Source organism: Dipodomys merriami, unplaced genomic scaffold (genome assembly GCF_024711535.1).
Source record: "Dipodomys merriami isolate MVZ:Mamm:240054 unplaced genomic scaffold, mDipMer1.0.p SCAF_823, whole genome shotgun sequence".
In the NCBI taxonomy this organism is placed as follows: domain Eukaryota; kingdom Metazoa; phylum Chordata; class Mammalia; order Rodentia; family Heteromyidae; genus Dipodomys; species Dipodomys merriami.
In genome coordinates, this window is record NW_027206428.1 from 340,509 (window position 1) to 365,106 (window position 24,598).

Below are 24,598 nucleotides of genomic sequence, written 5' to 3' on the forward strand. Positions count from 1 at the left end.
AGAGACCAAGTAGGTAAAGCATTTGCCACCAAACAGACAGCAATAAATACTGGCTCTTCTAACCGGCTCCCATGACCCGTGTGGCTTCTCAGCTCCAGGAGAATAAATGATTCGGCACTGGGCCTTCTTTGTTCCTCCCTGAGGCTCTGCCCCTTCCTTTAATGAACAGTATGTGGCTCCTCTGTGTCCATCTTGAGCAGTACCCTTATGAAACTGGGCCACTTCTGCTCTACATCATTTTGGCCTCACATTCTGTCTTCTTAAACACTCACCACCAAACATTCTGTACTATACACACTTTGCATGTCCTAACTACATCTCTGATGAGATATGATTTCACCTATTCCTTTTCCACCACATGCAAAGTGCTTCAAATCTATCATCTCACTCATCCTAGAAAACGTCTTGAAATCAGGGCTGGGAAGGTGGCTCGGTGGCAGAGCGCTTGCCTTGCATGCCTGAGGCCCTGGGTTCCATTCTTCAGCACCACATAAGCAAAAAGAAAACATCCGGAAGTGGTGCTGTGGCTCAAGTGGTAGAGTGCTAGCCTTGAGCTGAAGAGCTGAGGGACAGCGCCCAGGCCCAGAGTTCAGGCCCCATGACTGGACCCCCCCCCCAAAAAAAGAAAAGGTCTTGAAATGAGAAAATCAAGAAGATTCACATTCATCATACACAAGGGCTAACTGGGACTTGGCACATTGCTGATATGTTCCTATGACCAACACATGGAAGGCCAGACTGAATACAAGGTCATGCACACGCGTGTGCACATGCGTGTGTGCATGTGCGTGCGCACGGGTGTGTACATGTGCATGCACACACGCGTGCGTGCGTGTGTGGTTTCTGCCACTTCTTCCTGGGTCACTGCTGACTGAGCACACCAATGAGTGTGAGGACAGCTTTTAGAGACGCCGCATCAAGGTGTATGGGAATTACAAACTCAAGTGAGGGAAAGGTGCCGCGCTCTGAAGACAGCTTCCTTCTGAGGAGTGGAGGTAGAGCTTCTTGGCTTCATCCCTTCCTTGTCCCTCACCCCACCTACTTCATTTCAGTGTGGTGAGCGGCAGCTTTCCGGCACGGACGTCATCAGAGGGAGTGCGGGTACCTGCTCGGTGAGGAAGGAAGGCTTGTACGCCCCGTCCGTGGACTTGTTCCCTGTGCCTCTCATGGACTTCATGTGTGAGACGGCCATGCGGAGGATGGTGAGCTTGTCCGGTTTCCGGGCCAGCGCGCTGCAGGTGGGGACCATGTCTGAGAGCTCCGTGATGTACTGGGTCATCTTGTTCCGTCTGCGCCGCTCAATCTCACTGTGATTCTCTCTTCCCATAAGGCACACAGTCAGGAGGGAAGAAGAGAGAAGCATCAGGCCAAGGTTACCCTCTAACGGGGATAACACCAAGTGAGCCAGGCGTTAACTTTGCACAGCTCTGTCCATGGACACGGATCTCCACTGCCTTCAGCCCTAGCCTTTCTACAGTATAGTCTTGTAAGTACCTCCATGGACCTATGGATGTTTGAATAGGTATGAAAATTTTATACACCCCCCTTTGCCAAGTGAATACAGTGTGCTCAGTGGGTGCACATGAATCTATACAGGGGTGGGCACAAGTACACATGCACGCAGAGGTGCAATTACTGACTGGCTCCACAGGTGGCTACATACCTCAGGGTCAGAAGCACTATAAAACAGTCCTGGGCTTAAGATCTTTTTAAGCTATAATGCCGTAGAAGTGGTACACACGCAATAAAAATAAAACTGTGCTTGAATGTATATTAACAATACATTGATGGGTGAGAACCCATACAACCATTCTATTTTTAATTTCCAGAACAGTATTCAGTGAGTCACATCAGATACTAGGACTTCATAAATACGTGTTATGCTAGGTAATTTCGCTACGAACCAATGTAAGTATCTAAGCCTGTGACAAGCAGGCTAGGTTACCTGTCATGTCTGGTAGGTCAGATGTGTTAAATGTATTTTCATTTCAATTTAAAATAGGTTTTGCAAGATATACCACATCATAAAACAGGAGCATCCATATAGCCTTACTATTTCCTTTTAGGCATTTAATTACACTAGTAATGGCACAAATTCATTTTACATAATGTAGTAAGAAGGCTTTTTATTCTAGTCCCAGTACATTTTCTAAAGCATAGTAACAGAACAGGTGTGCCTTGGCTTATTAAACAATAATAACCAATTTTAAAAAAGCACCCTTAGGAATTGCTGGACCCAATCTCTGTAATGTATTAAGATGAAAAACTAACAGAAGGGCTGGTAGAATGCTTCCGTCTGAGATTATTGGAAGACAGTAATATCCAACCCTGTTCAGCAGATAAGACTGTTACTTAGGAGAAAAGATTGGTCTAAAAATATGTTCTATGTTTGCCACAGGATGTAGCATGTCACTAGTACTCAGAGAATGAGAATGACAGTACAGAAAACAGAAAAAGGAGCAACCTCAGGCACTGCATGCGTTAACCAACTTACTACCCTCCTCCTTTGTCTAGAGTACAAGCATGCCAGTGAGACCTGACAGCACGCCACTCACAGGTGCTGAGGTCTTCTGTGAACCCAGCAAGGGGCCCTGAGGCGAGCTGGCCTGAATCTCGCGCACTGCATACCATCCATGCAGAGTCTTGAGCCCTGCAGGATCCCGAGGGGCAAGGAGTGGCAGAGAAAACAATGACAACAAAGCAAACACCCACAAACACCAGGCCCTGTCCCTCAGTGCAGGGGCTTCGGTTGGAAAGGTAGAACATATACTTCACACAAAGAAAACCAAAAGCAGGATGTGATCAAGTGCCCCAGATGCACAGGTTAAATGCTAAGAGAAAGAGAAAGAAGGGGGGAAGGGGGAGGGGTGGCAGAGGCTGGAGGACCGTGGGAAAGGCAGTGGGTAGAGAAGCAACACTTTGGGATCAGGAAGATCAAAGAAGAAGCACTGAGAGAGGTGAAGAGCTAGACCTGATGGAAGGGAAAGGCAGCCCAGCGCCCCCAAGAGACAGGGGTTGGGGAAAACAAGGAACACCCAACCCTTGTCCTCAAGCACAAGGAACTTAGTTAGAAAAGTAAAACATGAGCCGTGCTGGGTGGAAACATGCAGCAGAATATGATCAAATGCCTCCAAAGGCACAGAGTAAGTGAGAATCATGGAGTGCCAGACCATAAAGAGAAAGCTGCACCAAGCCGGGCTGAGAGGGGCCTAACGCACCCTGGTGGCTGACTCACGGGAGAAATTCAAAAGGAGGGGGAAGCAGAGGCTGAGACCGAAAAGGAGATCCCACTCTTCAATTTCAGTGAAATGTGACAGAGAAGCCGGAGTCCTACGGAGAGTGTGGTGTGTGACGGTGTCGGCCCATGCCGGCTCTGGATGTCAGCCGTTCCCACACGGTTGGCCGAAGGTCCTGGGACTCCCTAGACAACATATGGACTCAGTGAGCCGTAAAAGCCTGAAGGCAGCGGAGGGCACTGGCCTCTCCTTGAGTCTGGGCTTGTGGGATGTGCTGGCAGGGTGGGCACCGCCCAGGAGGACCTGGGAACGAGAGGTGTTACTACGCCACTTGCAGGGACAGGTGGTGTGGAGAAACAGCTCACCTCCACCCACCGCAAGGACCCTGTGGCGTGGAGCCGGCACTGGCCAGTGCAGGCCAGGTAGGGAAGGAAGGCCACTCTGCCTCTCCACTTCATGTAGTCACTTGGTCAACATTGCCTCCTCTGAAGCTCATGCCCTCTCTCTCTCTCCTTTCCTCCAGGTTCCTTTTCATTGTCACCACTGGCTGCCCACACTGAAACCAAGCTCTTGAGCACAGCTCCAGATGAGCCATCGCGACCCAGTCTTCCTCTCTTCCCTCCTCTCCCAGACCTCAGCCACCCTCCTCCAGTCCTGCCATCTCCACCACTGACCACCACTTCCTTTTCTACCAGTCCTCTCCCCTCAGACTCACACTAACAACTGTTTCTTGACCACATACCCACATAGTCTCTGGCCTCCTTGTCCTTTCTCTCACAATTATCAGCACTTGTGGCTTTCTGGCTCTAGCCTGCTCCCAGCTTCCGCAATTTCCTCTGCAGCTGCATTTCGAGCTTGATCCCTTCAATAGCCTCCTGGTGATCCCTACCCACCAGGGCCTCTTCTTCCCGCTACTCAAGCTAAGATGATAAGAAATCTCCAGGCCCCACCCCTGTATCCAGCAGTGAGGGAGGGAAATGCAATAATGCAGGCCGCTTCGTGTATCACCATCCCTGCAGATGGGGTCCACAGGGTTACTTCTCTTCCTCTAACTCCAGCGCAGGGCTTCCCTGAACTTCTCTCTCAAGCACAGTAGTATTTCACCACTAATAACCTCCACATGCACCCCACTCACCAGCTTCACTCTTAGCCATCATGGAACCTTCTTGCTGGGCTTGGAGCTTTCCTTCCTTTTCCTTCATCTTCTGGCCTCTGTCTGCAAGTGTGGGATGGTAGGGTTCGGGAGTACACGTGTGAACGCATGTGCACGTGTGAAGTGGTAGGGTTCTGGCACACGTGTGTGAGTGCACGTGCATGTGTGAAATCAGCTTCTCCTCTATTACTCTGCTCCATTGGAGGCCCACTGATGGCCCCCACAGTGGTAAGACAGGAACCATGTTTGGGCCCTGTGTGACGAGGACCACTTCTCAAAGCAAACACTGAAACACAGATGTGATGATGGACAGAGCACTGACTTTCCAGAGAAGTCCATGGCAGGCTGGAGTCAATCTAAAGCTGATTTGTCTCTCACTCTCCCCTGGACTTTAGCCACAACCAGCGGCAGCACAGACTCAGTCATCTCTTCAACAAGAGCCTAACGCCCACATATTGGTCCACTGTGTTACCATGTGCAGGGCAGTCCTACCCTATCAGTCACAGCCTACGTGAGGCACAACCTGCCTTTCTGTATTATTTTTAATGTGCAGAGGAAAGGATTTGGGGCATAGAGGCTGAGGTCTGACTGCCTGACCTCTGACTCACCGCCAGGTTCATGCACAGTGGCCGTGTAGGTTTCTGATTCTCACCACGCAGGACCCTTGACAATGAACTCTTTGAAACCCTGCTCTCTTATTTCATCACTGACACTGATCTTCAATGTCAAGCAAATGTCACTCCTTGTCTTTCTTCCTCTTTATGCCCTAGGCCTCAGGGTCATCACTTCCTGAGGTTAGCCGGCAATAGAATGTTATCTCAAGGGGAATTTTGACACAGGAATCAATGTCATTGTTTTCTTATAAAGGAGGGCTGTGTATGGCAAGATCAAGCCAGAGGAGGAAAATAGGTGGCCTCATTTTCAAGGCTAGTGCCTTTTCAGGAACCAAGCATTCGGTGCTAGAAGATGCAGCCTAAGAAAAGGGGGACACTTAGCTGGGATCCTGTCTGCATGGAGAAAAACAGTGCACACTGTGTTGTGTAGTTTTCACTAGAACGTCAAGCTCATTAGTGATAGAAATGTTTTCCATCTCTTCTCTACTGTTTCACCCAAAGCTGAATCAGAAAATGGAAAGACATGCTCTCAGAGGTGAAAGTTCATGGGACGATGAGACATTTACTATGGAGTTGGGACTCTTGGAATTCCCAGAAACCAATGAGGTACATGGCCCTCTGGGAATTGTGGAAGGAAGTGCCACAGTCTCTATGGTTGTGGACAAGAAAACCATAGCCAACCCTAACTTTCATAGGATAGGCTGAGGGCACAGCTCAAGTGATAGGATGCTTGCTTAGAACAAGGGTTAGAGTTGATTGTTTAGAACTAGAAAAAAAGAAAGAGAAGGAAGAGAGAGGAAGAAGAGAGAGGGGGAAAAGAAATGTAGCTATTCAGCAGGCTGAGATCTGGAGGATTGTAGTTTGAAGCCAGTGTGGGCAGAAAAGTCTGAGAGACCACATCTTAAAAAAAAAGCCAATCTATGAAGGCTTGGCTCAAGTGATAGAATAGCAAGCCAGCCAGGAAAGTGGGCATGGCAAGCAAGGCACTCAAGTTCAAACACTGGTACATTAAGCAACAACAACAAAACCCTATTTTTTAAGCAACTAAGGCTCTGGGTGTGAACTGTGGGGCAAGAATGTAGGAGGAGAACCACGTCTCTGCCATCAGTCTTCACGAGCAGCTGAGGGGCAGGAAGGCTGGGAGCTTGGGCGGCGTAGAACCCCAAGGCGGGTCCTTCCATAAGTAAACTGGACGGACGGGAACTGTGCTGAGGATGGTGAGAACCGAGAACGAGAGCTGCGCTCACCTCCCTCTCACCGCTGCCCATCTCCCTGCCACACCTTCAAACAAACCCAAAGGAAGCGGGAGCCTGGGGCCGGGCCCACCACCGGTCCCTGTGTCCAGCAGCTCTTTTGTGAAGTCGACTGCATGCAGAGCAGCCACGGATCCACTAAAGATGCTGTCATGTGCCCACTGGGGGCCTCAAAACTAAGCTTTACTGGTGCACCACTGGTTCTCATATTTTCCCTTATTTTGGGAGAAAAAAGTACTCAATTTGATAGCCTTCTTCTAAATTTGTTTGTTTAAAAGGGACTCCATTAAAGTTGCTATTTAACCTAAAAAGCAAACAGAATTAAGAACTTGTTCTGTTTTTTAAAAAATTGTTTGGAGTTTGTTTTTTCTTGTGAGGCAAAGTCTCCCTATAAAGCCCAAGCTGGCCTCAAACATGGCAAATCCTGGGTCTCTGCCTCCCAGGTGCTGGGATTACAGGCATGTGTCACCATACCTTGCTTGTTACTAAACTCTTTAGGATTTGGCAGGGTTGCTAACAGTTACCTGCCACTAGGCCAAATACTGGCACAACATGAGATACTAGCCAGGGTGTCAAGTACAAGCCATGCCAACACATGATAAGTCCCCTGTGCTCCAATACGGTGAGAGAGCTGCGACTGGATTCATTAGGAAACATAAAATAAACTCACCTTGAAAATTTACTGGGACCTTCACCGTCTTCATCATCAAAGTCCATTCTGAAAAGTCAATGTCACAATTGAGCACTGGTCACAGGGTTAAAGAACAGGTGGTGACAGGAGGTGCAGGCACCGTGCCAGCTTCCTCCCCTCAGACTGAGAGCAGATGCTCCCAGCCTCGGCAAGCGCTGGAAATCTGCATCTCAACACGGTCAGTCTCAAGACAGAAGGAAGCATCATGAAAGGTCTTCATTGTGCACACCACGATTCCCATTGTTGGCAATGCTGGAGTACCAGCTTCTCCCCCAGAACTCCACCCAATGCCAATGGCTCACGCAGGTTGTTCTGGGAATACCAAAGTCCTTGGGGTTACTTGCTTCCCTCCATTTCATTTATTTCACACTGTGTGAGTAGCTCATTGTGAGACTATAGAATGCTGGGCTTCATGGAAAGACCCTACTTCAAACACCAACAACCAAGACCGGAGTGTCTGTTAAAAAGGTGGGGAGCTGCTGGCTTCACTGGGAGACTCCTAGACTCTTGGGGCTGGGTTTTAGTGGCTAGGAGGTGACTTGATGAAGGCACAGGACGCCAGGCAACCAGGGAATCGCCAGGTTGTAGAGGAAGAGCCATCTTTGTATAAGCATGCCCACGTGGAGCTCTGAGGAGCCAAATCGTACTCCCCAGGCATCGGAGAGACTTACGACTGTGATCAGATAGAGCAAAGGAGTGTTTTTTCCCCTCCATGCCTCCCTCCCTTCTTCCCTCCCCTCCATATTTATTCTCTCCATCCTTCTCTCTCTCCCTCTTTAAATACTATCTTTAGTATGAATTTGTCTAGTTTTATGTTTTATCATACAGCCAGAATCTGAATCTAGGCATTATTCAGTTCAAGATCACCTGATGGGGTCCCCTGCCAATTTGGAATTGCTGGTTCTAATACGTAAGTTGTCCTGACTGATAAGACTAAAAGAAGAAGGCATTAGATCATTGGAAAGTGGATAGTACCAGAGGGCAAAAATGACTCTGCACAAAGAGAAGAGGAGGTGGGAAAGAACAGCTTGCCGACCACTACCTACGACTAGGGAAGCCAGACATGTACCCACCCTGTGCAAACCCTTCTGCGAATTCAGACACTAGGCCATGGGTGGCAGTTGTCTAAGTTGTGGGCAAAGTGGAAGCACAATGTATGAGCTGTGAAGAGAGGCAATTACACCCACATTCTGCACGTGGTCCAAGCCAGCACCTCACTTTGCTGAAATTGCCTGGGGGACATAAACATCCAAACTCCTGTAACCCAGCCCAGCCCGCACCTTCTGGATCTGTAGAACCACACTGCCACCCAGTGGTCTTAGTGGGGAAGAGCAATTGTGTTGCTGGCATCAAAACCATTTCAGTGTCAGAAAGAGCACTTAGAGAATTTCATAAAACCCATTCAACTAACCCTTAAGTGGATAGGAAATGTAGAATTATTTTTAAAATTCCATTCAGCTCAAATTGATATTATGACCATGTAGCTCCTGTAGGTTACAAAGTATTGGTCATCCATCCTTCCCTAACCACGGGCCTTCGGGATGTATAGGGTGACATCTGTCTTGATTTTCACAGGACCATGGAGATTGCTAGGATCCAGGACTTTAGTGCTTTAACTAGGAGAACTTCAAGAGGATCAAGATGGGTTGCCATCGTCATTTCAGCAAAGACAGTTGTATTCTTTACTGGCTCTCGCACTGAAGACACATGAAATGAGCTGGCCTCACCAGCCGAGTGCAGGTTTAAGAGTTTTCAGAAGCCCAGTGGAAATTTGGCAACCATGATTTGTTAGAAGAATTAGGAACCAAGGGACTGTGCCTCTCACCTGTGTGTGTTTACAATGATAATGTGCAGCAATTAGACTAGTTTAATTTGGAAAAGCATAAAGTGGGGACAACCCAGAAGGTAAATCAGGAACCTACATAATTGTTAAAATCCTCAGGGTAGTTCCACCCACTCCAAGACAGTGTCACTGACTTGTCGGCAACACACACACACACACACACACACACACACACACACACACACACACACACACACACACACACACACACACACACACGAAGCACCTGAGAACAAAAGTGGTTTTGCAGAGTGCCACTTACCAAGATGCTCACTGAACTGGGTCTTCTGTCACCACGTGCACCTCTCAACTTTAAATGTGCCTACAATAAACTGTGCTTAATTCTCCTGCTATAAAAAGCCTACGTAAATGATCCTGTGTTTTATGTCTTTCTATTATCCTGAAGCAGCTGGATGATAAAAGAGAAACCAAAATATGACTTTAAATCCTAAGTTTTCGCTTTAAAGAATCCAGTGCAATAAAGTAGATAGTTGAAGTCTTCAAAAAATGAACTTAAATTCAAATTGATCTCAGTTCCTGTCAATGAGCCTGAATTCTTATCTTCATAAAAGCCAGGCCAGGGATTTCTGCAGTTAATGAAGAGTATACAGCATGGCTCTCTCCTTGGTTGTATCATGATAAATGTTGTCAGATAATAGTTACCAAGCAGAATTCTCTGGTGCTAACATTAAAGTTAACAAAAGGAAAGAGGAAAAAAGAGGAAGAGGACTGAGAGTAACAGCAGCAGAGGAGTGATCCCACAGTGTATAACTCCCATTAGAAAATGGTGAAGTGACAAGAGTGTTTGAAACACTCTCTTCAGAGCCTAAGCCACCTGCCAGGATTCTAGCAGCAATGGACACACCTGCTTACATAACTACACATTTAATATGATCAAATCCAAGCATCCCACATCCAATTATGTCACTGTGTACAATGGGAATGCATTTTCCCCTCAGTGATGACTGTCTAGAAGCTCAGCACTGGTTCCGAGGCAGTGACAACCTCCTCTCTTTATCTCCAAAAAGAGCTGCCTGGCCTAAGATTAGAAGCAGTGGCGTTATTGGCTGTTATTGGCGACTCCCCATTGCCTCTCCCCCCACTGCCCCTCCCACTCCTGAGACCACAGAGCTCATCACACAAATGCATTTCTGGTGACTTGCATATGTGAAGCAATTCTGGGAAGAATCTGAAACTTCTGAACCTTCACCTTGTCTCCCAATTGCCAGGAGAGCCCAGTGCTGGTAGACACAGTTATAGAGAAAGGTTGTTAGCAGTACAGGAAGTCCAGCCAGGAGGGATGTTCTGGGTCTGGCACATTGCCTGAGGCCAGCAGGACCTGAAATCTATGAGGGGTTAGTTCTATCTGGCTTTGAAACAGTGGAATGGGAAGGGCGACCACCCTAAAATTCTGAGACACGTCTTCCGTGAGAATGATCAGGTCAGAGATCTAGCAATAAACTTGGGGATAAAGATGGGGAAGTCCATGCCCACACCACTTTTCTCTCATCCCCAGCCCCCTTCCTCTTTTCCAACTCTCTGCATCTCTCCAAGTGTGTCCTCCCATCTCAGACATGAAGCACTGGACCACATCTTGTCCATGACAGGGAAGGCAGTGGTCAGTATAGGCCACTGCATAGGGCCATAGTTAGGGTCATCTGCTTTTTGACTACCGTGACTCCACCAGGCTCTCCTTGACTCTGGGCTAAGTGTCTAGGCAGCCATTGAGAGCTGTCATCAAGAGATCCTGAAGCGGTGGTGGCTTCCATTACAATTTCAATCATGTAAGTGTCAGATGTGTTACTATGACCACAGCTCTTCAAAAAGATTCTTTTTGTTAAATACATATTTCTTCAGGAACCTGAAGAAATATTTCATTTACAGTTAAGTACAGCAAAAACAAAAGAGAAAGTTTTATTAAAGCTTAAGGTCTAACTTGAAAAAAAAGAATAATTCTGAATCAGATATGAGGTTATAAATAAAATATTTCAAGAATAAAAACATTAGAATAGCAAAGGAGCTATTTTAGTGATTAGCAAAATTATATTACTTATAATAATTTTATTTCCTGTTGCCTTCTAACAGTTACAGACAAAATGTTTTTGTTTTTGTTTTTTGCTTTGTATTAGTTTTTATTTTTGTTCATAGGGTTTTTGTCATTTGTTTACAAACTGCCCCTCACTCTGGACTTTCTTTCATGATTGGTATTGATGATTCTTTAATTTTTTTATTATCTTTCAGTGGTAGACAAAATGTTATTTAAAATGTTTTAGTAATAGGAAATTGTCACCAGTATGTTTAGAAAATATTGACCTAGATATAGCAATGTACTAAAGTACCCTAAGTCACAGAGGCTTAGCAAATAGAATCTTGGTTTGATCCCTTTGACAGGGAGATGGGAGCAGACACATAGACCCAGGAATGAAGACAGGCTTTCTCAGGAAAGCTGACCTATTGTTCTGCCTTCAGGGACCATACTTCATCCTCACATTTGGTAGGGTGACAGGTTGCTGCCCACCCCTTTTTTCTCTTGTATTGTCACAGAGAGGGAGAGAGCAGAGAGGGAGAGGGAGAGGGAGAGGGAGAGGGAGAGGGAGAGAAGGGAGGGAAGCAAGGAAGGAAGGAAGGAAGGAAGGAAGGAAGGAACAAAGGAAGGGAGGGAGGGAGGGAAAGAGGGAGAGTGGGTGTGTCTCCTTGATGTAGAGAAATTTCCTGGCTAAAAATGATTGACTATTTAAAAATAGACTTAGCCCCTAAGTCTTAAATTGCAAAAAATGTGTTCTGCTATATAACTGGACAGTTGTGTCCCAAGAGTTATGAGTTGATCAAAAATTGCACTGAAAGAACAAACTGATTTGACTTCACGAGTCTTGCTTATCAAGTATTTCGTTGACAATAAAATGGGTTCAGTGAGGGAAAGGGGTTGAATGATATAATAAGTCTAAAAATGTCAGTTATGTCTTTTTCCTATAGGACTTTTCTTGTTTGGTTTGGGTTTACATTCTGTATATAGAGGCAAAAATTAACAATGAATATATGCAGTTTTTGTTTCAACAGTGACAGTGGCCTTATCAAAACCATTACAATCAATAGCACTCATTATTGTTATCAATTTTATTAACTGAGCAGCATCTAATGTAAGCTGGCTGGCTTTAAGGTCCTAGGCCTACACTTGAATTTATTTTTTTATTTTTGGTCAGTCGTGGGGCTTGAACTCTGGGCCTGGGTGCTGTTCCTGTGCTCTTCAGCTCAAGGGTAGCGCTCTACCTCCTGAGCCACAGTGCCACTTCCTGTTTTATAGTGGTTTTATAGGAGATAGGAGTCTCATGGTCTTTCCTGCCCTGGCTGGCTTTGAACCTTGATCCTCAGATCTCAGCCTCCTGCGTAGCTAAGATTACAGGCATGAGCACCGGCACCCAGCTTGAACTTTTTAAAAATGTTTTCATTTCAACCTGCCTAGTCAGGATATTTTTTGATTATCTTTAAGTAGCAGTACAAGGTCGTTCCAATTCAGCATGTTATCTGTGTGTGGGTGTGTGCGCATGACTATCCTGTGGCTTGAACTTAGGACCCTTGGCACTGTCTCTGAGCTTTTTTACTCAAGGTTGGTTCTTTATCATTTGAGCAACAGCTCCACTCCGGGTTTCCTGGTGGTTTATTGAGTAGCAAGGAATACAGGTGTGAGCCACCAGCACCCAGGCTTAACATGTTCATTTATAAGTGCAACGCAGCTTGCATTTCTATCTAGGAAAGAGGAAAGGGAGAGGGCCCCGGGGTAGATCCTTTACAATCACGTGGCTGGAGCTCAGCTGCCAAACACTCGGGCAGGTTATGAATGACCTCTTCCCCCTGAGAGCTGGTCTGCCTGCACACTCCCACCGGGATTCCCAGCTAGGTGGCAGAGCGAAGCAACACATGCTCATATTTAGGAATCTCGGAAAATCTAAACAGGATGCAAACTTTTGAACTTTTACTCTGGGAGGTGGGGGAACACAATTCTTTCTTAATAGGTCAAGAGCATTGCTCAACATTTTCTGGACTCCGGTTCCGGGAGACCCTGAGGATGCTTACCCGGATCGCCGCTTTCCTCCGCGAGCAGGCATGGCCCCTGCCAGCCGCACCTGTCCAGTGGCCGCCATGGAGGCAACAGGCAAGGTCACCGATCCAGGTATGTCTGAGGCCATTTCTGGAATGCAGCAAAGACACACGGTTTTGTCAATGCCAGAAAAATCCAATAACAAAGGCAGCTGTTGTGTGGCCCAGCGTCCTAGCCAAGGTGGGGTGCCCAAGGGTCTGGTGTGCTGCCGCCTGGCCGATCGCTACACACATTGTCTGGTGAGTTTATCATCCTACCCTGGACCCCTTCTCTGGAAAATGAGCCCTCGGGACAGCCCTCCCAAACTCAGTGCTCACACCAGTGTTAAAAAGAATCACTGTAGTTTCGCAGCTTCTGTAACTGGCTCCTGGTCACCTGCAGGCAGGTGGGAGGTCCAAGAATCTGGCTGCCTGAGAACCTGGGAGGGTCAGCGGCACCTGAGCTTCAGCCACCGGCGCCTACGCGTCAGCACCTTGTGGTAGTGCCTACAGATGTCTCACCCTTGCCTTGGCTTTCATATTCAGGCAGAAAGGCTGGTTCCTCCCTTAGTGTACACCTCTGAAAGGCAGAACTCTGTGTGGCTCCTTCACGCACAATGAGGAGAGCAGAACTGGGGGCCTTGAAAGCACCGGACTGGTCAGGGTGTATGGGAACCTGTGACTACACCAGGCTGGGTACCCAGCAGTCCCAAACCAGGCCTCTCCAGGATAGATATTAAACAAGAAAGACAGACAGAGCCATGTACCATGGTTCACATCATGGTTCACACATCAGTATTAGAGCTTTAACTCAAGGCTTCTCCCTTGGCTTTTCTGCTTACAGATGGTGTTTTACCACTTGAGCTATATGTGTAGTTCCTGCTTTTTGCTGGTAATGCAAGCTGAGAATCTCTAGGATTTGTCTGCTACAGATATCAGCCTCCTGAAGAGCTAGTATTAGAAGCAAGAGCCACTGCCTCCTATATTGTTTATTATTATTGCTTACAAGCCAGACACCTCTGGAAGCTCTTTTTTTTATTGGTTGTGGAGCCTGAACTCTGGGCCTGGGCGCTGTCCCTCAGCTCTTCAGCTCAAGGATAGCGCTCTACCACTTGAGCCACAGTGCCACTTCCAGCTTTTTCTGCTTATGTGGTGCTGAGGAATCGAACCCAGGGCCTCACACATACAAGGCAGGCACTCTACCTCTGAGCCACTTTCCCAGCCCCTGGAAGCTCTTTAAGACCATATTAAGCACCTCTGATCTCAAAGCCAGATTCTGGAGAGTTCCTGAACTCTCAAACCATTCATGGCAACATGCCTACCTCAAAGAGCTTCTCTGATTTTGTTTGTTGTTCTGGGGGATAGCTTCCACAATGTTTGTTTTCCTTAGCTCAGTTGTTATTGGGAGTCAAAGGGAAGCAACAGTCTATAAAAGTTTATCACAATAAGATGATTGAAGATACCAATGGGAGTAGTGCTGCTGAATAACGCGGATAGCAATGCTGGTATGGGCGACAGTTGTTTCCTTCCGGCAGAAACTAGGAAAACATGATATCTGTTCCACAGCTACATCCAGGGACATGATGTTTAGCAAACACATGCAAAGTTCAACCAGAATTATTCCTCCCAAAAGAACTGTTGAAGAGGAATTTTACAATAGTAATAAGCAAAAACTTAATTTGGCCACTCTTCTAAGCCACAAGATTTTGAGGACTCTAAGAGCTACATTTCATTTCTTAACCAGTACACACTGAAAAGTTCTCAAAGAAAAAATATTCGGGGCTGGGAAGGTGGCTCATTGGTAGAGCGCTTGCCTTGCATGCATGAGGCCCTGGGTTCGATTCCTCAGCACCACATAAGCAGAAAGAAAAAAGCCAGAAGTGGCGCTGTGGCTCAAGTAGAAGAGTGCTAGCCTTGAGCTGAACAGCTGAGGGCAGCGCCCAGGCCCAGAGTTCAGGCCCCAGGACCGGACCCCCCCCCAAAAAAAAAAAAAAAACAAAAGAAAAAGAAAAAATATTCCCTTTCTGAGACTATTTCTATCCTGTTCAGGCAATTACTGTTCTGAATTTGTGACAGCTAGTCAGTATAAATAGCAATGAATCAACAACCTTATCATCTGCCTATTTATAATAAGAAATATATATATTTGTATTTTGAAATAGATGCTAAAGCTCAAGTCCCACAAGTAAAGGGCAGAATTGTTGCTAGAGCAAACAAGAGGGGAATAAAGGAAAGTCTCCTGGTATAAAAGAAAGGCAGGTCCTGGCACATAAGAGGGAGAGAGCACATAGGAGACACCAAGGGGCTCATTCTGTTGCTAATATACTCCAAGGTTTTTAATTGCATTTTGAAACAAAGAACAGAAACCCTGACCATTACCCTCAGAGTTCTACAGGGTGACCAAGGGGTATTATCTCACCCCACAGCTGGAGTTGACATGGAGGACAACTTAGCAGCATGAATCAGGAGACATTAAAAAGTCTGGGCTTCACAAGAGGGTCTGAGGAAATGTGTGTGTGTGTGTGTGTGTGTGTGTGTGTGTGTGTGTGTGTGTGTGTGTGTGTGTTGTTGTTGTTGTTGTTTATAACCCTTGAGCAAATAACCTGTGTGTCTCCGTTTTTTTTTTTTGCGGGTTGTGTGGCCGGACTCTGGGCCTGGACACTGTCCCTCAGCTCTTCAGCTCAAGGCTAGCGCTCTACCACTTGAGCCACAGCACCACTTCCAGCTTTTTCTGCTTATGTGGTGCTGAGGAATTGAACCCAGGACCTCATGCATGCAAGCCAAGCACTCTACCACTGAGCCACCTTCCCAGCTCATACATATTTACAATGCTGCCTGGAGTTCACAGCAAAGAAGTCAGTCAGTTCTGTGGTTTTTGTCTTTCTGGTCTTAACTCACAGGATGCAGGAAAGATGAAAGTGGAGAACATCTTCCTGGTTCCTCCTAGGGTATTCACAGGGGGTACGGTCACCAAGACATAAAACAGTACCAGCCACACCCACCTCCCACTACCCGTCCTGGAATAAAGGTTGGGCAAGCCACCCACACCCAGGGAGGGCTTAGCAGACCAAGCTCTAAGTCACCCTGACAGAGATGCGTTGAGCCAACAGCCTCTATCTCCACTGACCTCCCCTCAGCCTGCACAATGCAGATTCACACCACACAGCAACGCACACACACACCCCACAAATACACATCACAGAGATCACAAACAATGTACACCATGCAGCAGCACATGTACTACACACCACACTTGTACTACAGAGACACCACAAATACACAATATACATCAACATATCACACTCACAACATACACACACATTCCTGTGTGCTATTGAAAGCTTCACCTGGGCAGGGAAGAGCACACTTTCCTGACACAGTCCTGGGACCCCACTATCCAAACATATGTCAGGAGGTGAAAGTGGGACAGGTAGAGAACCCAACTTTCTAGACAAGGTCTCCATCACCTCTCGATTCCAGCTCCCAAAGAGCAGTGAGCCTGGCAAGGGCTTGGTTGGGATGGGCAAGGGACAGGAGCCTTCCAAGGGTTGCTTGGGCTTGAATGTTTGCCACATTCAGTGAGGAGGGTTGTCTACAGAAACAGGAGTACACCAGAGTGACCCGCCACGTCCAACGCAAGTCCACCTTCAAAGCAGACTTACGCTGAAACTGTGAACCAGCACCACCCCAGGGAGCTGCCTGTGTGTCAGGCCTCCCCCTCTCCCTCCTCCCTTGGCTTCTCTGGTCAGACTTGGTCCTCACTCATTCCAGTACTTGCCAGCCTTGGTCCTCCAAGTACAGCTGCCACTATTGCGAAGGCCGTATTTGGTAATGGTAAATAATCACTCTCCTGCTGCACCTGTGGGCTGTGGGGCCTGCACCTGTGTGTGACGAGGCTCTCCTACTCCACCTGTGGGCTGTGGCGCCTGCACCTGTGTGTGACGAGGCTCTCCTACTCCACCTGTGGGCTGTGGGGCCTGCACCTGTGTGTGACGAGGCTCTCCTATTCCACCTGTGGGCTGTGGGGCCTGCACCTGTGTGTGACGAGGCTCTCCTGCTGCACCTGTGGGCTGTGGGGCCTGCACCTGTGTGTGACGAGGCTCTCCTGCTGCACCTGTGGGCTGTGGAGCCTGCACCTGTGTGGGACGAGGCTCCTATTCCACCTGTGGGCTGTGGGGCCTGCACCTGTGTGTGACAAGCCTCCTATTCCACCTGTGGGCTGTGGGGCCTGCACCTGTGTGGGACGAGGCTCCTGCTGCACCTGTGGGCTGTGGGGCCTGCACCTGTGTGTGACGAGGCTCCTGCTGCACCTGTGGGCTGTGGGGCCTGCACCTGTGTGGGATGAGGCTCTCCTACTCCACCTGTGGGCTGTGGGGCCTGCACCTGTGTGTGACAAGGCTCCTGCTGCACCTGTGGGCTGTGGGGCCTGCACCTGTGTGTGACGAGGCTCCTGCTCCACCTGTGGGCTGTGGGGCCTGCACCTGTGTGTGACGAGGCTCCTGCTGCACCTGTGGGCTGTGGGGCCTGCACCTGTGTGTGACGAGGCTCCTGCTGCACCTGTGGGCTGTGGGGCCTGCACCTGTGTGGGATGAGGCTCTCCTGCTGCACCTGTGGGCTGTGGGGCCTGCACCTGTGTGTGACAAGGCTCCTGCTGCACCTGTGGGCTGTGGGGCCTGCACCTGTGTGTGACGAGGCTCCTGCTCCACCTGTGGGCTGTGGGGCCTGCACCTGTGTGTGACGAGGCTCCTGCTGCACCTGTGGGCTGTGGGGCCTGCACCTGTGTGTGACGAGGCTCCTGCTGCACCTGTGGGCTGTGGGGCCTGCACCTGTGTGTGACGAGGCTCCTGCTGCACCTGTGGGCTGTGGGGCCTGCACCTGTGTGTGACGAGGCTCCTGCTGCACCTGTGGGCTGTGGGGCCTGCACCTGTGTGTGACGAGGCTCCTGCTCCACCTGTGGGCTGTGGGGCCTGCACCTGTGTGTGACGAGGCTCCTGCTGCACCTGTGGGCTGTGGGGCCTGCACCTGTGTGTGACAAGGCTCCTGCTGCACCTGTGGGCTGTGGGGCCTGCACCTGTGTGTGACGAGGCTCCTGCTGCACCTGTGGGCTGTGGGGCCTGCACCTGTGTGTGACGAGGCTCCTGCTCCACCTGTGGGCTGTGGTGCCTGCACCTGTGTGTGACGAGGCTCCTGCTACCTTTCCTTGGGATGTAGCCCTCTGTCCCTCCTTCTCTGCAGATGTGGCTCTCCCTACCCCATCCATCTGTGAGACAGATTTTCCTACTCTTCCTTCTCTGTGGGACACGAGTCTCCCATTCAGCTTCTCTGGGGCTGTGGCTTTCCCACCCCGAAGCTCAGCGCATGCACCGCTCTTCTAGGTGCCGTGCCTTTGCTGCTATCTGATGGCCATCCTTCGAGGGTTCTCGCGCCAGCTGACGCTCCTCTTCCAGACTGCAGAGGCCCTGGGCAGCCTCCTCTCTGGAGTTAGTCCTGTGACCTCACCCAAGTCTGTGATCTCAACATGGTTTCTTTGCAAATGAATCCCAGATCCAGCCATCAAGTCCTGTGGTCACCTCACCGTCTCCTCCCCCTTGGACTGCCTGGCCACTGAACTGGGCTGCCTGCTCCACCTTTGGCCCTCTCATTCATTCCACTTGGAATCTGGACTGGACAAAGCGAATCTTTCTATCCTCTTCCAATATATTCTCTTTGAGCTTCATACACACATCTGTCATGTGACCAACAAACTCCTGAGTGGCCAGCTGCTGCCCCCCTCGCCTGCACCAGCCACACTGCCCCGTCCACTTCCTGACCACACAATGCTCTTCTCCAGCTCAGGGCTTTTGAACATGTTATGTTCTCCATCAAGAAATCTCTCTCCTCTACCCACTACACTCCTCACAAACACAGAGAAGCAATTCAAGTGTCACTCCTCGAGGAGCAATGTTTCCAACTAGCCCCCACCCAACCCCAGTTCACTCCCATGGTACCTGAACTTCTCCCGGGGGAATCAATGAAGGTCATACCTCCAGGTGAAAGATGACAGGGCCAAAGTAGTGGAGCCACAAAGAGAAAGATGATGTCACTGCCTCAAAGTGATGTGCTAGCTCAAGGCCCCAAAAGGGAAAATTCCAAAAAATAAAAAGTGTCACCTGATCCTCCCACACTACCCAGGGCAAAATTCTAGAGAGAGAACTGAAATGGTCTGGTTTGATTGTATATTTATATCTACTGAACACCATGCTAGGCATCAGGCGCTCTGGGGCTGGCTGGTAGCACCCACAGACACACCCTCAGCAGGCCGCTAACGCACGCAGCCTTGGTCCTGGCTCCCAGCTCGCTCGATCTGTCTCTCCAACTAAGAAGTGGGCTGACAGAATGTTTCTCCCTGGTGCTGAGGTTGCTAGAAGAAAATGGGCTCCATTTGGTTTACAAGTAGCATTTGCCAAGCTCTTATTTTGAACCAGAGGCTGTACCAGAAGCTGAACAATAGCCCAAGAAGAAAAACCTCAGTGTGAGTGTCCTACAGATGTGTGGCTAGTTAATCTTACACTGAGCGCTGCCTAAGATGAAGAAGGCTGGATGCTGTTGTGTGAATCAAGGGGGACAGCCAGGGCCTTCCGGACCGGGGGGGGGGGGGGCCATGCCTGGGCTCGCCCTGACAGTAGGTGGCAGAAATGCTGGACTAGAGCACCATGTAAAAGACGCCTTTTCCTAAATGCTTTGCTCTGATTGCCCCCTAAGCCCCGTTGAGGGGTAAGACTTATTTCCACTTCCCATCAAGGAGATTTCTGGCCTTTTACATAATCACAGATCCCTAAAAATGTAGTCATTCCCCCGCCACAAACACAATCATAACAATCTCGTCTCAGGATCCTCCAAACAACCAGTGCCAAGTACAAAAAGAGAAATACCTGTATTCACAGTGGTCAGACACCCCCCATACCTGGGAATCTGTACTTCCCACCTGTATTCACAGCAGTCTGATGTCAAACACAAATGTCTCCCGACCTGGGAAGCTGTACTTCCCACCGCAAACAAGGGACAATGACTGCCCGTGCTTAGGTAAAGTTGTGGTGAGATTCTGAGGTCATTTTATAATCAGTATAAGCTAAGGATTTTGCAAGCTTCACTGTAATACAGAAAATAGATCTGGCTTATGATACAGCATATAGCTACAGACTGCTTCACATTTCAAATTTAGACATATTTTGTTGAGTTTCTATAATATAGCATGGGCAGGAAGAACCTGGGGAAAAATGTGAAGCTGAGAGCATTACGATGAAAGAAAGAGAAAATGAAAACAGACATTTTGTTTTCCCCACTCTTTCCTGTGAATCCAAATAAGAAAGGTACTCTATATTTGCATTTGAAAACACTAATTACAAGCCAACTTCTACAATATCAGCACACAGAATATTTTAATGAGCATCCAAATACATCAAAATCCAAAAGGCTCTTTCTATGCATGGGAGAGGAGGAGGGGCAGCTAGCCGAAGACAAATGCTCTCCCCAATTTCTATCTCTTAGAACAATCTCACCACAGAGAGCACATCAAATATCGCAACCTACCTTTAAGGATTAAACAAAGATGCTTCTTTCTCGTGGCCAACACCTTCCTAGAAGAATATGTTATCCTCGCAGAAGAAATGGCAGGAACCTCTGGGAGGATGTTGCTGCATTTGTATTCTGCTCAGAAAATGTCATCACAGATCTGTTTACCTTAACTGTGGACCATGATTCAGCCGTGACAACTGTCTTGCATACTGATCAATTTATTTGCAGTAAAATTTCAAGCATTAACTGCTTAGGTTCTGAAAAACCAGACACTAAGGTTTTTGTACAACTGTAATAAACATTCTTTTTAAATGTCTAGATTGCTATTCATATGTTTCTATGAGAGAACATGAAGTATTTTTCTTGATGTGAAAGCAAGGAAAAGTCCTATCCTCTTCTAGATGGAGGGCTAGGCTCAAAATTCTCCAACAGCCCCTTTGGGATGGGATTTTGTAGCCCTAAATAGAGAAAAAGCAAGCAAACAAAACATGAGAATAGGAGTTTGGGGCCTGTGAGTCTAAGGCCTCACTAGGCTTTAACAGCCGCGCCAGCCTCTGCAAACACCTTGTCCCACAGGTAGGCTGGATCTGGCCTCAGTAGCGATTGCTGCTGTACCACAGGACCAAAGCCACATGCCCAAGTGACCATGAACCAACACCTCTGGAACTGGGATTCCTTCTGCAAGTTGTTTTCTTAGGTATTTTGTCATAGTGAGGGAAAGCTAACTAACATATTCTGAATGAATGACTGGGCTTTAAGAAGACAAGGGAAAGCTAACTAACATATTCTGAATGAATGACTGGGCTTTCAGAAGACAACAGACAAAACCTCTTCTGAAATAGCTTCTGAATTGGTGTGTGATCAATGATCATATTATGCAAGTCTCCATCAAATCTATGTTTACAGTCTAACAACATCAACACTACAAAGACACATCTCTTCTGCTAAACAAAAATGGATGTAGGACAGTAAATAATAAAGATCAGAATAAAAGATGGTTGTAGCATATCCTAATTCATATCTTGTGGAATTGTTTCTGTTTTAACAGTCCTGGAGCTTGAACTCAGGGCCTGGGTGCTGTCCTTGAGCATTTTTGCTCTCATTCTACCAGTTGAGGCACAGCTCCATTTCCAACTTTTTCCCTGGCTAACTGGAGATAAGAGCTTCATGGACTTTCCTGCCCTGGCCTCGCTTCAGACCCCAGACCTCAGATCTCAGCCTCCTCAGTAGCCAGGATTACAGAACTGAGCCAACCGCACCACGCTGGAATTATTTCTTATACTGGCCTTCACAACAATAAACACCTTTGGGATTTATTGTTATTTCCATTTGCCTCTGCTTAGGCTATGCATCTTTTAAGATGGACCATCCCTTGTTTAAGGCCATTACCCCGAGGCCAAGCACCCCTCCCCTAGTCCTCTTCTTTCTCTTTCCTCGACTGCTCTCCACTTTCCCTGTCAGTCACTGCCCCTCTCCCTTCGCCTGCAGCCTCTCTTGATGCTTTCCTCCACACTTTGCTTTGTGTTTGAATCTCTTTGTCTTCTTGGACATTTTGGATCCCTACAACTTGCCCCACCCCCTCCAAGAAAAGACACTCGGACATTCACACAAACTTCCTTCCCAAGGTCTCTCCTCTTTGCTTCTGTCCTTCTGCACCTGGCTTTTGGCTCCAAGTTTTAAATGTAGCCACATACTGTTGTTTGAGTCTATATAAAGATTAATGTTAATAAATTTTGCTTTGCATGGAATACTTGGTATTATCCTGTTAACCGCAGAAAGAATAATTCTTTTCAGGTAATCTTAGGAAACCAGGACAAATAGCATATTGTTCCGAAACCAGAGTTATTTCTATAAAATGCTTTTTCTATACAAAGAGAAAACTAGTGTGACCGCTCTCCCAGTTTACACATATCCTCCCAGAGATAAAATTCTCCCTAAGAAGTTTTATACAATAAAATGGTTTATTCCTAGATGAATATTCCTAGATGAATATATTCATCCATCATTCAAAAAACGTTTTGTGTTCAATTTTAAATAGTGAATTACTCTACCCATATGAAATAAGCAAACTCGTAAAGCTGTTTACTTGCAAGGTATTAAAATTGCTTTTCTTGTCAAAGTGGTTGAGGTATATCATGCCTCTAGACACCAGAAGGGACCCATATTCCACGGCCCAGTTCCTGCTGGGGAGGCATCCGGTGTTCTGGAGGAAAGGGCACAGTCGCCTAGGGTGACAGGGAGCTGGGGCGGGTGCTGACTGACAGGGAGCTGGGGCGGGTGCTGACAGGGAGCTGGGGCAGGTGCTGACAGGGAGCTGGGGCCGGTGCTGACAGGGAGCTGGGGCGGGTGCTGACTGACAGGGAGCTGGGGCGGGTGCTGACAGGGAGCTGGGGCGGGTGCTGACAGGGAGCTGGGGCGGGTGCTGACTGACAGGGAGCTGGGGCGGGTGCTGACAGGGAGCTGGGGTGGGTGCTGACTGACAGGGAGCTGGGGCGGGTGCTGACTGACAGGGAGCTGGGGCGGGTGCTGACTGACAGGGAGCTGGGGCGGGTGCTGACTGACAGGGAGCTGGGGCGGGTGCTGACTGACAGGACACATCTTGTGGCCACCGAGAAGATTGCGGGCCACCTCTGACTTCTCAGAGACTTCAGCCCAAGCATGAGGGTCACCTCAGCCGGGACTACCTGAGACAGAGATGAGCACATTGTTATGTCGTTTGCCACCCTATGAGGTCTCTGGAACCAGTACCCAGCTCTGCAGCCGGGCAGCGCCATCAGACGCCACACAAATGAGTGGGTATGGCTGCTTCAGTCTCTAATCACCAACATTTGAGTGTCAAGAAAACCTCACCTGTCCTGAAATATTTTTGGTATTAAAAACTGTGAAAATTATTCTGACTCAGCCGCAGAAAAACAGGAGGTATGACAGATTTAGTATATTGGTCATAATTCCCCAAACTGGCTATCCCATCTTTGTTCCCTAGGTTGTTAGTGTGTAACTGAATGTGTGTATGTGTGTATGTACATATGGTCTGCACAGGGCTCACGTCATCATTTGGGTTATATGCTGTGTATGCATTATTACTCTAGAAATATTATTATGCACACCAGTCAGAAGTACACAGCTTTCTCTCTGGCCACCAACATGTATTTATTCGTGGATTCATTGTTTTCTTTACATCAGAGAGCCTCCCCTTGGGGTCACTTACTGTCTTTTACAAATTCTTGTAATGAGGACTTTAATTCCCTATATTTATTGCCTGCAAATGTTTTTATTTAAAAAAATTTCCAGTCAGAAATGCAGGTGTTCACGCCTGTAATCCTAGCTATTCAGGAAGCTGAGATCTGAGGATCACAGCAAAGTCTTCAACACTCTTACCTCTGATTAACCATCAAAGAGCCAGAAGTAGAACTGCAGAGCTCCCCAGTGGTAGAGCAAAAGACTTGAGCAGAAGAAGCTAAGGGACAGTGCCAAGGCCCTGAGTTCACATCCCAGTGTTGGAACAACAACAAAATCCCCTTCTCAATCCTAAGAGATAAGTGACCTAATTACAGAATTCTAGATGTACATTAACTCTTCACCAATGCTTCTACTTTCTTCTTGTTTATCCTTGTGAAGATGTCAACAAGATTATCATAACTGCTATTCTCACGTATGTGATCTGTTTGCTGTTAGGTATTGCTTTCAATTTTTTTTTCTCAGCTGTTTTCTATTTTTCATCGTTTCATTTAGGTTTGGATGTCGTTTTTACTTATCTAGCTTAGCATTTGTAATAGCTACTGGATCTAGGGCTCGATGGTGTTTACTGTGCTCAGAAAATTATGAGCCTCTTTTCCTTAAATATTGCAGACCTCTGCTCTTCACTGTCACTGAACCTCTGCCAGAAGTAGACCTCATCTCTTTGTCTCTTAGTCAATCTTTCATATTTCCTAACTCTGTCTCTCTGCTGAATTCTCTGTAACTTCTTTACCTCACTCTCTAAGTCACTGATTTTCTATATATCAGTGTTTACTGTAAGGTCCGCTCCTGGATGGCGAGCAGACCCCGCCCTCCTCGCAGCCACAACTCCGCCCCGTGCCTGCGTTACCTAGGCAACTGGCACACCTGGAAGAGGCCCCGTCTGCATCCATTCAATCTGGCCACACCTTTCGCCCATCTAGTCCCACCTTCCTTTGCCTGG

At 47.8% G+C, this 24,598-nt stretch overlaps 1 protein-coding gene across 4 annotated transcripts in view; it reads right to left on the bottom strand.

The window, feature by feature from the left end:
- Nucleotides 1–24,598, bottom strand: part of Arnt2 (aryl hydrocarbon receptor nuclear translocator 2) — an 83,625-nt gene that overhangs the window by 50,707 nt on the left and 8,320 nt on the right. For 2 of the 4 annotated variants that reach the window (XM_070011511.1, XM_070011508.1), the window contains exons 2-4: nt 12,862–12,976; nt 6,927–6,974; nt 1,106–1,319 (exon numbers count right to left, since the gene is read on the bottom strand). In XM_070011511.1, the coding sequence (XP_069867612.1) occupies nt 1,106–1,319; nt 6,927–6,974; nt 12,862–12,976 (377 nt within the window). Of the gene's footprint in view, nt 1–1,105; nt 1,320–6,926; nt 6,975–12,861; nt 12,977–18,887; nt 18,900–20,433; nt 20,561–24,598 lie in introns of those variants that run through there. The other 2 variants (XM_070011509.1, XM_070011510.1) reach the window with 2 other exon arrangements.